Consider the following 16,361-nt stretch of genomic DNA (forward strand, 5'->3'; position numbering starts at 1 on the left):
CTTCCGTTCCAGGGTAGTTTTGTAGCCTGCATGACAGCCATCCTGAGACAGATGGACGATTTCCACTATAACCACTACATCAGCACTTTCAAAACCAGACAGGATATTATCGTAAGTCGGCTTCGCCCGGACTGCAGCCCAGTCCACGTAGCATCACTCTCTAATATTAGGGGTTTCTATGAAGGATGCCATAGTGTGACTGTTTAAATGAGCATGACCTTATTGGTTACTGTAATGGTTACGTGCGGGCTGCCACCTGTATCAGAGCCCCCAGTGCGGGGTAGCAGCCAGCTCGCTGGGAGCGGGGTCGGGACCCAGTACACGCCAGCTCCCGGGGTGCCAACTACCACCCCAGATACTGCTGATACAGAGGCAGCAGTGTGGAGCGGCAGCCAGCTCCCCCAGAGAGGTCTATAAAATCATGAGCGGTGTGGAGAGGGCTGATAAAGAAAAGTTATTTATTAGTTCCCATAATAGAAGAACTAGAGGACACCAAATGAAATTAATGGGTAGCAGGTTTAAAACTAATAAAAGAAAGTTCTTCTTCACACAGCGTGTTGTCAACCTGTGGAACTCTTTGCCAGAGGAGGCTGTGAAGGCTAGGACTATAATAGAGTTTAAAGAGAAGCTGGATAAATTCATGGAGGTTAGGTCCATAAAAGGATTATTAGCCAGGGGATAAAATGGTGTCTTTGGCCTCTGTTTGTCAGAGGCTGGAGAGGGATGGCAGGAGACAAATCGCTTGATCATTGTCTTCGGTCCACCCTCTCTGGGGCACCTGGTGCTGGCCACTGTCGGTAGATAGGATACTGGGCTAGATGGACCTTTGGTCTGACCCAGTACGGCCGTTCTTATGTTCTTATGTAGGGCAGCAGGCAGGGAGCCAGTGCACACCAGGAGATGGCTTAAAAGGCAGCTTCCAGAGCGCACTGGCTCCTAGCAAGCCGGCTACCATCCTGGATGCTGCTGATACAGAGGCAGCAGTGTGGGACGGCAGCCAGCTCCCCAGGAGCTGGATAACAGGTGGGAGCCAGTGCAGGCCAGGAGGTGGCTTATGTCAGCTTCCGGCACGCACTGGCTCCCAGGGAGTTGGCTGCTGCCCCACACTGCGGGCTCTGCAGTATAATGCTTATCCCATAGAGGCCGCAGCACAGCTAACTGCTCGGGAGCTTTATGCTGCAGAACCTGCAGTGTATAACTAGGAAACTGCTACGATTTTTTGAAGGTTACATGGTTACCTCATTAGCTGCATTTTGCCATCCCTAGTTTCTGTCCAGCTCGTATGTTCCATTCAGGCTCTTGCACCCATCCCCGTGGAGTATGCGAACATTCACTTCATGCCAGCCGGGTACAGCTCCACTGGCTGTTTGCTGACTCAACAAAGCGTTGGGCTAATTTGTCATGTAGAGTGAAAACAAACCTTTACTGCCTCTCCAAGCCTGTGTCAGTGAGAAGCTGTAAGAAAAAAGCGTGAATGAGGGTGAGAGGAAAAGCAGGCTTCATTTTCCTCGTTCTTTCTCGTCTGGCTCTGTCCTTGTCGTCTTGTCTTTGCTCTTTTTTTTTTTTTTTTTTTTTGTCCTCTTGTTCTTTTCTTTAAGGTTCAGTTAAGAGCTTGGACTCCCCTTCTGTTGTTCTGGGCTGAGGAAAAAGCCAACAAGCTTGGGGCAGTATTTATTTTAATTTCCAAACACATGCATATGTGGTTTTAAGAAGAGCCACAGGGCATCCTGGCAGTAAAACTTGAAACCATGCCCAGTCGGATTGAGTAGGGTCCTGTTTCAAACCCAGATGAGGTTTCTGAAAAGCTGTGTTCTTGTTGCAAACCTTTGGGAGCAGGGATTAACTGTTTGTAATGCATTTGTACAGTACCTAGCACAGAGGGATCTGTGATTAGACATCCCCGAGGATACACCTGTTTGGAATAAGGCAGGTGGCATCACGGTGGCTGACCAAGGTCAGCTGACTTGGGTTCTTGGAGTTTGAGGTGCATGCAGCCTCAGAGAAAATGAACACGAAATTATAGGTGCTTAAGGAGTCTCATGCGACCCTAAAGCCCATTCAACCAGAGCTAAGGTGTCAACGGCTGCCTTCCTTGTGCACGTGCTGATCCAGGACATCTGTAAAAGCTGCCATGTGGTCCTCCGTCCACACGTTTAAGTGTGACTACACCATCACTCCGGAGGCTAGAGACAACGCTGTGTTGCGGTCAAAATCCTGCCTCCAGAGATGTTACTTAGTCACCTAATAGAATGGATATGAGCAATCAGTCAAAGAAGAAAAGAGAGTTACCTTCTTGAAACTGGTGTTCGTTGAGTTGTGTTACCTTTGAGTTGTGTTACCTTCGAGTTGTGTGGCCATTCCATGCCCCGTCTTCCTTCCCCACAGCATGCTCAGAACCCAGCGGGTGAGACTAGTGCATAAGCATCAGTGGTGTGACATGGGTCTCAATAGTAGTCCCAGATCCTGATAGCTTGTCTCTGCCTGTGGCTTTGCAGAACAGCACAGAGAGCAGGAATACAGGCTCGACAGAATGTGCAGTTGTGTTTCTGTATTACCTAGTTCAGAACTTATTGTAAAACGTGCAACCTGCTGGGAACAGCCGGAAGTTGCCTTTGCTTCTCTGGCTGGTTATAGTTGTGGGTGATTTTGTTAAGCAACACAGCCATCTGCAGGACACAGATATTTTGGCAATTTCACTGCCTAGACTGAAAAAGCCACTCAAGTGAATAGTAGGTAACATTCCAAATCTTAACTCTGTGACTTAGTAACTCACCTGATTAGTCCTGTGGTACTTTAGAGACTAACCAAAATATATAGAATCATGAGATTTCACGGGTAAAATCCACTTCATCTGATGAGTTGGAGTGGAAATAACAGAAACCAAGAGTTATATAGAACAGCAGCAGATGTCCCTGTCAACTGTAGGAATCATGTTAATGAGGCTAATTAAGTGGGCTGGATGTGTCCATTACATCACTTTTGATGTGAAAATACAGATATTAAAGGGAGGAGAAATTGGCTTTGTAATGTACCAACCAGTTAATGGCTTTCTTCAAGCCCAGGGAATTACAGTATGCATTACAAAGACAGCTTTCCTGTGTACAAATCCAACTCCTCATCCTACAACTAAGTAGAAAGGCCTCTTCTAGATCAGCTCTTAAGGTGTGTTGGCTTTCACTTGACCAGTGTAGCTCTTGGTCAAGACTGTTCTACTGTCGACATTTGCTAATATCATAGCTAGTCTAGATAAGACCTAAGGTTACGTCTACACAGCAGCGTTCTTTGAAATAACATAATGCGCTTCTACGCAACAAGCCATTATTTGGAAATAATTGGGAGCTAAAGGATTTGTTACTCCAACTCCTGTCACCCTCATTTCAGGACGAGTAAGGGAAGTGGGAGGAGGAGTGGTCTTCTTTCGCCTTCCTGCTGTGTAGACAAAAGCCGAAATAAGCTATTTCACATTTGTCTTGTTGTATAGACATATTCTAAGTGACTGGGGAATGACAACTCCCTGTATAATACACAATCATGCTGCTGCCTTATGTGATGCCATTATTCATACATTTGAAGGGAAGGACAGGTTGTACCTCTGTAAACCAGAACTCTCTGGTCCAGAAGGACCACGGATGTTCCAGGATCAGTGTCCGGGCGCATTCTGGGGGATGGGAGGACTGGGAGCACAGTACTATGTGGATGGGGGTGGGGACCCTCGTGCAGCTCAGCTGGGCTGTGGGGACAGGGTGGGGGAGGGAGCTGGGAAGCCCAGCATGCTATGGGGGACCCAAGAAGGCTGGGGGGGTGGGGTGCAAGGTGAGGGAGGCAGCAGAGGTACAGAAATGACACCCCTCCCCCCCCCCAGTCTGGAAAAATTCCTCATCTGGGACCAATTAGGACCCGAAGGTGCCAGACCAGGGAGAGCCAACCTGTATTAGTCCAAAATACTTTGAAAACCTGTTTTGCTTTTTAAGGCTCCCTGCACATCTAGGCATTGGCGTCAAACCATAAGAATAGCTGTAATTGACTTTATTAAACAGATGGCGGGAGGGGTATTTTCCCTCCTGTAATTGGATGGATGAGATTTCAGACGTAATTGAGTTACAGTGGAGCTGTGATCAATGGACTCTGCTGTCACACATGCTGGCCTCCCGCCCTGTCTTTCCGTCTGATTCCAGGCCAGTCTGCTTCAAGCTTGCATGTTGCTTATTTTTGTACAGGACTTCCTGATGGAAACCTTCATCATGTTTAAGGATCTGATAGGAAAGAATGTCTATGCGAGCGACTGGATGGTGATGAACATGATGCAGAGCAGGTAAACAGCCTCTCCCAGACGCTGCTGCAGGTTGAAGGCTTCTTCAGAACCTATTGGCTGTGGGATTGAGGGGGTTTTGTCCTAGAGCTGCTGCAAGTAACTTGAGATATGCAGAAAAAAAACAGCAAGCAAATGGTCTGGTAGCACTTTATAGACTAACAAAACATGTAGATCAGTGGTCCCCAACCTTTCGGGGCTGCCAGGCGCTCGTGGGCGGGGCCACTCACATGCTGTGTGCCCAAGGGCGGCACCGCGCATGTGCCGCGCACCCGGGGCAGGGACCCCCGTGTGCCACACGCCCGGCACCGGCACCATGCATGTGCCACGTGCCCGGGGCAGGGGCCGCCCATGCGCCGTGCGCCCAGGGCCAGCACTGCGCATGTGCCACGCACCCGGGGGCGGGGTCGGCTCAGATCATTCCGTGGGCGCACATAAATGCCCCGGCAGGCGCCATGGGGCCCACGGGCACAGCGTTGGGGACCACTGATGTAGACGATATCCTGAGCTTTCATGGGCACAGCCCACTTCTTCAGATGACCGGAGTTATGAATAGAGGATAAGGAAACTCGAAATAAATAGAAGGGAAGGCGGGGGGGGGGGGGGGGGAGGATGTTCTGTTGCCCGCCCCCCTACCTCTATGCATAAAGTATCAGTTAACGTCTGACATGAGGCAGGCACTAGGGTGGAAGGGACCTTGATGACTAAATAGGTCATTTCATTTCAAACTTCCCTAAATCAGACATACTTCTGTTGAGAAACAAAGAAATAACCTTCCCCCAAATCCTCTGCAGTCAGTGGGAAGTGAAAGGGAAGGATTATGTTGGAAGAACTGATCGTCTGAGGTCACCCGTTTGTGTCTAGTGTGAGATTACAAAAAGGAGATGTACATCTAGGCATGTTTCTGCTTCCACAAATGCCTCCTTCCCTGTGTTGACTTTTCCAGGGTTTTCCTCCGAGCCGTGAACCAATTTACATCTGTGCTCAACCGATTCTTTCTGGATCAAGCAAATTTCGAACTCCAGGTGAGGATACATTCAGTTCCAGATTGTCTTGACCGCTTTGGGACTGAGTGAGTCCGGAGGGGTGACAGGTGCCTTCAACTCCGACTGATGCCAGTTTTGTGACTGAAATCGGTGGTGTTACTGGTCAGACAAGTATCATGAATGGGAAATTTCTAATCCGAGATGCTGCTTTTAACACAGGCTTGTGCTTGACTAGTGACCTGTGGAGCATGTTCTGTGCTCATCTGCATGCCATAAACCAGTGATGTGCTAAAGCAGGAGCATGAAAGTTTCTCTCTCCACCCCTTACTTTTCTGTTAAGTTGTCTATAAAACTTTCTGGCACTTTAGAGAGATTTGATGGCAACATTCTCCTTCAGGGAGGGTATGGTCTTGTGGTTAATGTTCTGGACTGGGACATAGGTGATCAATTCAATTTCCCGTTCCACCACAGACTCCTTGGGCAATTCAATTTCCCATTCCATCACAGACTCCTGTTTAAACCATATGCTACCTCAACTCCGTATCTATGATCTAGGGCTCATGGAATGAGGAGTAACGGTAGTTCGAATTAGGATCTTTAATTCGAACTACCTACTCCGTGCCACGTGTAGCTGCGGGCAATTAGTTCGGACTAAGGGGGATTTAAAAATGGCGGCGCCTGGGAACATGCAAATGAAGCCCGGGATATTTAAATCCCGGGCTTCATTTGCAACTCCGCTTGCTCTAATTACCCTACCTAGCTCGAACTAACGAGCTAGTGTAGACGTACCAGAGCATCTGCAGCAGTGGTGACTAAGTAGCCCTATTGTGCTGTGTGTTTCTGTTCCTTTGTGATTTTCCTTTCTTTAATGAGGTTCTTTCCCCTCACAGCTCTGGAACAATTACTTCCACTTGGCAGTAGCTTTCCTCACTCACGAATCTCTCCAGCTGGAGACCTTCTCACAGGCCAAACGCAACAAAATTGTCAAGAAGTAAGTTCGCCTTTCAATGTGGTCGGGTTTTCTGAGGGTGAGAAACGAAACCCTAGCTTTATATTGTGCTCCTCTAAGGAGGCACACCTCTTGCAGCCCAAGGGCATGTCTGGACTGCAGTCACCATATGTAACTACAACTCGTGTGGCCGTACCTGAGGTATTTTTAATCTGGTTAGCTCGGGTACCAGCACAGTGAAGCGCTGACAATGTGGGCCTGGATGCAGGCCAGCCACTTGTACATCCTATGCTGAAGCCTGTGGTTGCAGTGTAGACATAACCGTGAAGGTGAGCTCTCTGTGTGAGAATAGTGGTGGGGTCAGACAATGGGCTGTGCTGCTTTGGGTTGTGTTTAAACAACGCGTGTGATTTTAAACCAGGGGTGGGCAAAAGGGCCTCCGTGGGCTGGATCTGGCCCACCAAGCAGGCCTTGCTGCTCCCCTGCCCCCAGGCCAATTAGAGACTGGGGGCGGGGGAGAGCACGAGGCCTTATCGCGCCCTGCCAGGAGCATGTGGCACTTTGAAGCGTCGCGTGTTGCTTACAGGGCAGAGGGGAGAGCGGAGGAGGCTTCACGCGCTCCCCTGCCCCCAGGCCACTCCCGGGGAGCTGCGTGAAGCCTCCTTTGCCCTGCCCCGGCCCTGTGAGGAGCCCGCGGCACTTCAAAGTGCCACATGCTCCTTGCAGGGTGGGAGAAGGCTTCCCGTGCTCCCCCACCCCCAGGCCTGGAATGGCCTGGGGGTGGGGGAGCGTGCCAAGCCTCTTCCAGGGCATGGGTGCCTAGTGGGAAGGGCGGGGCAAAGGGGCTCCCCCACCCCCAGACCATGGTTGGTCTGGGGGGGGGTAGCCCCGCCACTTCCAGGGTGGCCCGGGGCTACTTCAAAAATGTTTGAAGTGGCCCCTGGGCAAAAATTATTGCCCACCCCTGTTTAAAATAGAGGTTGTTGCTTCTTTATGGTTTAATCTAGAACGCTTACCTCAGCTATAGCCCTCAAAGCCATAAATTACTGGCTGCCCCAGCCGTAATGCCAGACAAGGGAGCAATCCATACAGCATCCCTCTAACCATGGGACCTCTTCCTCTCACCCCTCTGTTCCTGACACTCCCAGTATTGCCAATCCCGAGCGTTCAAAAATCACGAGCCAGGCCCAAAAAATCATGAGACGAACGTAAAAATCTTGAGGTTTAAAAAAAAAAAAAAAGAGAGGTTGGCGGAGTTCTTCTTTGTCACTTGCTTCCTTTGCCTTTCAGGCACCCTCATTTGGGGGGTTTCAAGCTTTTCTCTGCACTCATGAGGGTTAGAAACTTTTTTTAAAAATGGAAGCTGCGTTATCGTGCAACCTTATGATTCCAGCGAAATGCGATTGTCTGGCTAATCGTATTGTCGATAAGCATTTGCTTATCGGCTAGTTGGCAAGTCGCTTACATCCCTAATTCCAGCATCTGGGGCTTGAAGCAAAACACGAGATATTGCAAGACTGTGGGTAAAATCGCGAGGGCTGGCTCATCGGCAGGGCCACTGAGGAATCTACAGCCTGCTCTCAGAAATGTTTATGATCACGCCTACTGGCAGGGCACAATGGCTCTTTTGGGGGTGCATTTTAATCCACACCTTGCCAGTATAGGAACAAAGGACTGACAGGCACTTTCTGGGTCACTGAGTACAGGCAACCCTGCCATGTCCAGTGGCTTTTGGTGATTAGTGGTCCTAATAGTAACACCTTCTAATGGGTGGTGTCGGAACACTCCCGGCCCGTTGACTGTCATGTTAATGGAGCGTGGATGTCGGCAATAAACAGGACGCCTGTCTGAGACCGTTTGGGCGGGGCTGTGGCGGGGGGCAGGTGGAGAAGAGGCCCTGGCTGCATGCTGCTTGGTGGAGCTGTCGCAAGGGAAGGAGGTGCTAGGACATTCCTTCTTTGGCCACTGCCCCACAAACAAGCCAGTGGCCGGGGACCGACCACCAGCACAGGAGAGACGGGGCTGCCGCATCCGCAGTCTCACCCGAGAGGGCAGCCCAGGCTGGAGTTCCAGGGCCTAAACGGGAGGCACATCCCATCCCAGGGCTCCCTCTGCTGGCTGCAGCTCCACACACTGGCCTTCTGTTTATTGGCAACCTTCAGATAATAGCGCCGATTTGCTGGGAAGGGAGAGATTGCTCACTAGGGAAGCCATTGCAATCCCATTCATCGACTTTTCTAATGCCACCTTAAAACTAGCTAATGGTTCTTGGCTCTACTTCTGCCATGGGCGGGCTGTTCCAGAACCTCACTCCCGATGATCATAGAATCATAGGACTGGAAGGGACCTCAAGAGGTCATCGAGTCCAGCCCCCGCCCTCAAGGCAGGACCACGCTCCATCTACACCATCCCTGACAGATGTCTATCTAACCTGTTCTTAAATATCTCCAGAGAGGGAGATTCCACCACCTCCCTTGGCAATTTATTCCAATATTTGACCACCCTGATAGGTAGGAATTTTTTTCCTAATGTCCAATCTAAACCTCCCTTGCTGCACTTTAAGCCCATTACTCCTTGTCCTGTCCTCAGAAACCAAGAGGAACAAATTTTCTCCTTCCTCCTTGTGACACCCTTTTAGATATTTGAAAACCGCTATCATGTCCCCCCTTAATCTTCTTTTTTCCAAACTAAACAAGCCCAGTTCATGAAGCCTGGCTTCATAGGCCATGTTCTCTAGACCTTTAATCATTCTTGTTGCTCTTCTCTGTACCCTTTCCAATTTCTCCACATCTTTCTTGAAATGTGGCGCCCAGAACTGGACACAGTACTCCAGCTGAGGCCTAACTAGTGCAGAGTAGAGCATGTGGGAACCAAATTAATTAGTGCTTCTACAATGTGGCTGCCGGACTGTTAGGAAATGTACGGCGACCCAGACACACTGCACGTATGACATACTGAAGAGTCAGCAGGCAGTAAGGCCTTGCAGGCCCTATTGTCCAGACTTGATTAAAAATGGTGCCTTAGCAAAGGAAGGTTCTGTATCCCACTTCTGCCACCAAGACCCAATTTTAATAGGGCTGGGGAGACCTTCCCATCACTCCCCACAGATACCACCCAGTGACAGGAAGGCTCCAGCCTGCCAAAGTGTCAGAGTGATGGGTTGAAAGCCAAGAACAGAAGCAAGCAAAGGGTCTCACGATATGCGGAGACTGTCTGCTCATCCCAATCACCGTCTGGTGCAGAGTAGAGCGGCAGAATGATGAGAAACCTTCTTTTAATGTCCAGCCTAAACTTATGATCATCATCTCCCGGTTCATTCTTGGAACAGCATGGTCCTTCTACCTATCTCCTGTGGGTCCCTTATCTCACCATCCTAATGCGGGAGCCATCCCTGGGGCAGCCTTCAGTAGTTCTTCTCCGTCCCTGGAGTTACCTCCCGGAGATCTCTGGTGTCCGGTCACTGCTTGGCTGATGCCTGGTGAGGAACTTGCCCTCCGCAGACTCTTTACTCTCAATGCCCAAGAAGCGGGGCTACGTTTTTAAAAGGGGGGGGGTCTAGTAAATTTTGCAGCTGGACTGTAAAATTTTCCTGGCAACTTCACAAGGATAATTTCAATACATGCCTTTTGTTCACCTTCCTCTCTCATTTCATATTTTCCCCTTCCTAGGTATGGGGACATGAGGAAAGAGATTGGCTTCAAAATCAGGGATATGTGGTATAATCTGGGTGAGTTCCCTGTCTGTACAGTTCACGATGGTGTGTGGGATCTACTTCGGAAACTGGATTTCAGATCTTCTCTGAGATGGGACTCTGCAAGCCAGCTGCCTTGGGCCTGGCAGGTCTTGCATTCTGCCAGAAGATGTGGACTTTGTTGATTAGCTCCCCCTTTCTGGGCCCATGTGAACGTGAAAGCAAGTAGCACGTAGGCTTGGTGAAGGAATGTCTAAGCTAGTCACACTTTGTTCCCAAAGTACAAGAGCGACACGGACAGTGGCAACTGCTGGGGAGGGACGCAGCGGCACCGGCCACATGACTAGCCCCCCATGTGACTCCTCCCTGCGCCACCCACGGGCGGAGTTTCGGGAGGGGAGGGCAGTAGTCGTGTACACGGGTACATGGCCGTTCCCCGATGATAAGGGAGCGAAGGGAATGTACTTGGATTCCGTGCAGGCCTCTCACTCCTGGCTGGCAAAGGGGTTGGGGAGAGGGAGAGGTGTAAATCACGGAATCCAGTTTTTTCCCCTCGCTCCCTTATCGTCTGGGGAACGGGAAGAAAAGCAAGCTGCGTTCCGGTGCGCACAGCTGCTGTCCCCTCCCCCCCATTCTCTCGAAACGCCGCCCTTGGGGCCACCCCTAGCTTGCAAATCGTAGCCTCAATTTCCTTGCCCCTCTGAGAGCCCTTTAGTTTTGGGTCAGTCTCTGAGAGGGAGTCCAGGAACTTCCTTCCTTGCGCTCTGTCAATGGAGAGTGTCCCATTTTAACAGGAGGTTTGAATCACGTTGTACTTCTTGTGTGGGGTTTTTCCTTCTCCCCTCCTCTGAGCCGCCACCTCTTCCAGCCCCAGTTAGCCGTCCATTCACTTTTGGCTGGTAACACCCTAGGGATGTAAGCGTGTAGTCAATTAACCCATAAGCAAAAGCGTGTTGGTTAATTCTATAGACTACACGCATCCCCCTCCCCACCAGTAAATTTGTTAGCCAGCTGGCCAGCAGCCTGGCTCATTTCTGGCTCGTGCTGGGTCTGGGACCTACCCCCGCTGCGGCTCTACATTTAATGTGTATTAGGAGTCAGGTGGGCAGGCAGCCCAGCTCAGTTCCAGCTTGTGCTGGGTCTGGGAGTTCAGCGTTCTCCCTCCCTCCCGCCCCCCAGACAGGGTCTGCTGCTGCCCTGTGCTGCAGTGTGGGGTGACAGGCAACCAGTCCGTGAGGGGAGCTGGTTTTTAAACTGGCTCCCCTCGTGGACCAGCTTCCGCCTGGCACCCCACGCTGCTGCCTCTGATATAGGCAGGCGGCTCCTCGGGAGTGGGGCCGGAGCGCACTGGCCCTGCCCCCAGGGACTATAGACTAGTCGAGTAACCGATAGGAATTCATGAGGTTAATTCACTATTCAATTGACTGATATTTAACATCCCTATAGTACCCGTCCTGCTGCTAGGGCAAGATTATTCAGTTGTCAAGGGTATATAAGGGTGGTCCTGCTCTGTGCCGATCCCCATTTCCTTAGCACCAGGGGCTGGTGCACAGATAGAGTCAGACTTCCAAAACCATACAGAAGGCTGGCACCATCTAATGGGCAGCGTTTATTCACCCAGACACTGTCTTCTCATTACCTTGATAAGACGGATGTGCTGCCAGATATAGGCACCCTGCTCCAAGCAGCCGCATTCCGCTGAGCAGACGCTGTGTCTAATCTTCTCTCCGTTACAGGCCCCCATAAGATCAAGTTCATCCCATCAATGGTGGGCCCGATCCTGGAGGTGACTCTGACACCTGAGCCCGAGCTGCGGAAAGCTTCCATCCCCATCTTCTTTGACATGATGCAGTGCGAGTTCAACTTCAGCGGGAACCGAAACTTCCATATGGTGAGGGCCTGTGGGCTCGTCAGCTCCGCTGCTTCATGCCATGGGGTGGGCAAGCGGGAAAAAAGCAAATCAGAGTCTTTCCTTCCCTCCCCTCCCCCCCTTTTTTTTTAGGCACGGCTACAGAGCAGAAAGCAATGTTGAAAATCTGTTGCGAGGCATTTTTGTGGGGTGAATGTAGCAGGAGACTGCAAGTCTTGATACTTGGGTTATTACTGTCTGTTGCTGTGGGCACATCCCTTAATGGCTCAGTGCCCCAGTTTCCCCATCTTAAAAATAGATGAATACCCATCGCACAATTGCAAAGGGTGTTGAGATCCTTGGATCAAAACGTGCATTTATAAACTAATATTTATTGTGCATCTTTATACTGTTATTATTTATTTGTATTACCATAGCATCTAGCAGTCCTAGACCAAGACCCTATTATGTTAGGTGCTATTCAAGCAATAAAACCCAAATATGGTCCTCTCTGCCAGAGGCTTACTTAGCGATAATTCTCTGAGGGTAACTTCTTAGCTGCAAATATTACGTTGTTACAAAGAGGTTGGCTGAAAGTCCAGGGTCGCATTGCTAGTGCTGGTCATTTAAAGCAGTTAACATCCTTAAAAGCCCTTCAAAACACTCTCAGCGCCTCTGTGAGCATCAGTACCCATCCCCCACCCTTGGCTGTGGAACGGAGAGGGAATGTGAGCGGTGTGAAGTTACACATTGTCAGGAGCAGAGTGGGGACTCGAAGGCTGGTCTCCGGCATCCAGCTCTGGGCTAATTCCACTGGACTTTTCCGTTTATTGCTAACCTGAAAACGCTGGCAGGAAGGCAGAAAAAGAGGTTCCTGGTTTGGTGCCTACTTATCCCTTCAGCTCCAGCAACTGCCACTCAGAACTTTTCTTCCCACGTCCCTCCGGGGATGCCAGTCATTAGCATCTCTGCCCTTGGGCCGGCGACACGCTAGAGACACCGTGGTCAGTCTCCTCCCCGGAGACGTCAGAAATCATCCATCCAGGAGGCAGCCTCCTTGGCATTCTGCCTGTCAGACACACAAGACAGTTGTCACCACGTGTCCCTTAGCGCTGTGCATACACCAACCTGTCCCTGCTTTGATCTCCGTTCAATACTTCGTGGGGGGGGGGGGGGGGGGGGGGGGGGGGGGGGGGGGGGGAGAATCTTACTTCCCACTGGGCCATCAGCCTTTGGCATTGTCTGTCCCAAGATTTTGTCTGAGTGATGGAATGTGTGAGAATTGCTTCAGTGCTGTGGGCAGGGGAGCCGACAGCCTCTGCAGGCTCCGGGGGAAGATGGGGGGGGGGAGCAGTTCTGTGCCCCAGAAGGGGCGGGGCCTCGGTGGGAGGGGCGGGGCCAGAGCAGCTCTCCACATTGCTCAGAGCACGCCAAACAGCCTGCCCAACCTTTAGCACTTCCTGGAACATGGCATACTGGGGTGGCCATTTAAAGAGCTCCGGGTTCCTGCTTCTGCTGCAGTATAGCACCCTTTGAATTGCTGGGCCCTCGGAGGTGAATGTTTTTTCCTGGGATGCTGGTTCCAAAGAACACTAGTGTGAACATGGGATACAAATGGGTTTATATGCTTGATCCGAGTCACTCCTGCTCACACAATCACCAGATCAATCTGATCCTCAAATCTGTGTCTGGCATGAAATTTCCCCCTCCAGCATGTTGGCGGGGGCTTTCTTCTTTCTCGGGAAAGAATAGAGGCCTGTCCGTTAGGATCAGGGAGCTATATCCCAGACGATCAATTTCCTGTGACATCTGGTTTGAACGGGGGAGCTGTCCAAATTTCCTGGCTCCTTCCCTGTCTTCACTGTCCGTTTCTGTCCGTTAATTTTCCTTGGGTCAATTAATGGAAACATCCTCCAGTTTGGCCAGCGAGATCAGTACCCCCAAGATGGGGCAGTTCCTTCCGCAAACACATGTGGGATTCATTCCAAGGGTTCAGGAATTGTTCCAGTTTGGGATTTTTTTGTTGTTGTTGCCTTTTTTAGCTTGAAAACGAGTTAATAACCAAACTAGACCAGGAAGTGGAAGGGGGCCGAGGGGACGAGCAATACAAGGCCTTGCTGGAGAAACTGTAAGTGTTTGAAAGATGCTCAGAAGCTCTTTGTTGTCTGGCAGCTCGGTTGGTTCTTTCTGTAAACCTGAGAACCCCTAATTCATTACTTCGATGAGGGAGTATCTCAGAAAAGCTGCAAACCACAATGGTCTTCATATTAACTGGCCACTGTCAAGATGGACTGATGGCTTAAAATTATACTTCTGTTGCTGTTTGTATTACAGGAGCACCGAAGAGCTCCAATGGAGTAGAGCCCTGCAAATCCAGAGATATCCGTGGTATATCTGCAGTATTTGTACCCACGGATGTCAGTGCGGATATCCATGGCTCATTTTTGCAGATACAAATTTTGTATCTGCCCAGGGCTCTATAAATGAGATCCAGGAGCCCTTGTGCTAGTTGCTGTGAAAGCTCATGGCTTTCTGATGAGCAGAGCGAAGAAGCAAAAAGCTTCTACATGTCCATATGCCCCCATTAAAGCCTTTTAGCCCAGTGGCTTAGGGGATGATGAGGATGATAAAGTTCAGTTTAGCTGTAGAAACACCATCCAGAACTTTAATGGAATCTCTGTTCTCTTCTGTTTCTCTCTGGTCTTTCCTCTCTCGATATGCCTGCAGCCTGCTGGAACACTGCCGGAAGCACAAGTACCTGTCCAGTTCGGGGGAAGTGTTTGCTTTGCTGGTCAGCAGCCTGCTAGAAAACCTCTTGGACTATAGGACCATCATGCACGATGGAAGCAAGGAGAACCGTATGAGCTGCACGGTCAATGTGCTGGTATGAAGGGGTGGGCTCTGATGCCAATTTACTGACTTGCTTTTAATCTTATAATCATTGGCCAGACCCGATATTTACAAAGTGCAGGTACCAGGCTGCACCTGAGATTCATCCTGAAAAAATTATTCATTCCTGTATCTCCAGGAAAAAGCCAGAGAAGATTAAAAGTGGGAACCCCTAAGAGAAGATGAAATATCTTTGCAAAAGATGCATTTTAATCAAGCTTCTGGGAGAAATTCTACACCTTGTAAACCCAGGAGGTTGGAGTAGATCGGGGCTACTCAACTTTGGAAGCTCCGGGGGCCACAATGATACTCATAGCACGTGCCACGGGCCACAACTTAAGTGTGGTTGCATATACATGTAAATATATATGCAAATATATGCAAATAGCTTCTTTCATACTGATGGGCAAGACTTCACAACACACAGGCCCAATTTAAGTAGTTCTGCTGGTCTTAATAGAATGCAATATTTGCCTGATTTCCACCCATAGGACAGCACTTTTAATGGGCAATGACAGTCCAGGAATTTAACTACTAAAGGCATCTCAACAGAAGACCCTTATATTGACTACTTTTCTGTTTTGGCTCCCACCCACTGCACGGTGGGCCACAAACAAACGGGCCATGGGTCTCATGAGCCCCGCAGGCCGCATGTTGAGTAGCCCTGGACTGATCCCTTAGGCCAGTGTTTCTTAAACTTTTTAACACTGAGTAACACCAAACAATTTTTTTTATGAGGAACACCAAGGATTTTTGGTTGAGCAAAAAATAAAAAAGGAAAAAAGTGTTGGGGGGTGGAGGAGGAGTTATTGAGGGGGGAAAAAAGGGCAGGGGAAAGTTATTGAGGGTGGGAAAAAAAGGTTGCCTGCTCCTTTAAGGGTGGCCATTTTGAATTCTGTTGAATTCGGTGTGCCACAGAACACAGTTTAAGAAACACTGCCTTAGGCCATGTCTACACTAACATGCTTACAGCAGCCCAGCGGTACCGACGCATCTGTGCTGCTGCAAGAGTGCTTGTGTAGCCTTGTTATGCAAATGGAAGAGAACGAGATAGTAAAGCCAGCTCAACCACCAGTGGTAGCTATATTGGGTGGGCATGGGCGGTGGCTGAATGTAGCACCCCAGCTCCGCCCCTTCTGCCAGAGGCCCTGCTCCCCCATAGGAACCTCACTGGTCCCAGAGCACAAGGAGGGTGAGCTGCCTGCAGCCCCAGCATCTGCAACCTCAGTGTGGCTGAAGCCTGGTGGCAGCAACGCTCCACCCCCAAAATGTCTATGCTAGGCATTCTGGGGGCGGAGAGGGGGCGGGGCCAGGCTGGCTGTTTGGGAAGGCAAAGCCTTCCCCTGCCTATGATACCCGCCATCCATGTTGGTGGGAGAGTGTCTCCCGTTGTCGTAGCGCTGTGCACGTGAGCTCTTACGCTGGCAAAATGTCGTGGCTCAGGTTGGTGTCTTTTCCCCCCTCCTCCTCCGACCCCCGTGTGACAGAAGTTTTGCCCACGTAAGTGTAGAGATGGCCTGTTCTCGGGAAGTGCTCGGGCTTGGCCTAATTCAGCTCCCGTTGTTACTGCCGGCTTCAGCACAAGCAGAGCCAGACCACCACTTTCGCTTTCAGTGGCCTCCGTTTAATCTGCCTTCTGCAAGGGAGGTTCTGGCAGGACTAGCCGAACCAACTGTGAGGAGAGGACA

The 16,361-nt window shown here is 50.3% G+C and overlaps 1 protein-coding gene across 2 annotated transcripts in view; it reads left to right on the forward strand.

The window, feature by feature from the left end:
* Nucleotides 1–16,361, forward strand: part of DOCK5 (dedicator of cytokinesis 5) — a 187,269-nt gene that overhangs the window by 125,204 nt on the left and 45,704 nt on the right. For both annotated transcript variants that reach the window (XM_075910678.2, XM_006114193.5), the window contains 8 exons: nt 13–111; nt 4,218–4,312; nt 5,256–5,334; nt 6,186–6,286; nt 9,913–9,971; nt 11,672–11,826; nt 13,827–13,912; nt 14,512–14,668. In XM_075910678.2, coding sequence (XP_075766793.1) covers nt 13–111; nt 4,218–4,312; nt 5,256–5,334; nt 6,186–6,286; nt 9,913–9,971; nt 11,672–11,826; nt 13,827–13,912; nt 14,512–14,668 — 831 coding nt within the window. The remainder of the gene's footprint in view (nt 1–12; nt 112–4,217; nt 4,313–5,255; nt 5,335–6,185; nt 6,287–9,912; nt 9,972–11,671; nt 11,827–13,826; nt 13,913–14,511; nt 14,669–16,361) is intronic.

The sequence above is a fragment of the Pelodiscus sinensis genome, chromosome 28 (assembly GCF_052426305.1).
Source record: "Pelodiscus sinensis isolate ZL-2025 chromosome 28, ASM5242630v1, whole genome shotgun sequence".
NCBI classification, from domain to species: domain Eukaryota; kingdom Metazoa; phylum Chordata; order Testudines; family Trionychidae; genus Pelodiscus; species Pelodiscus sinensis.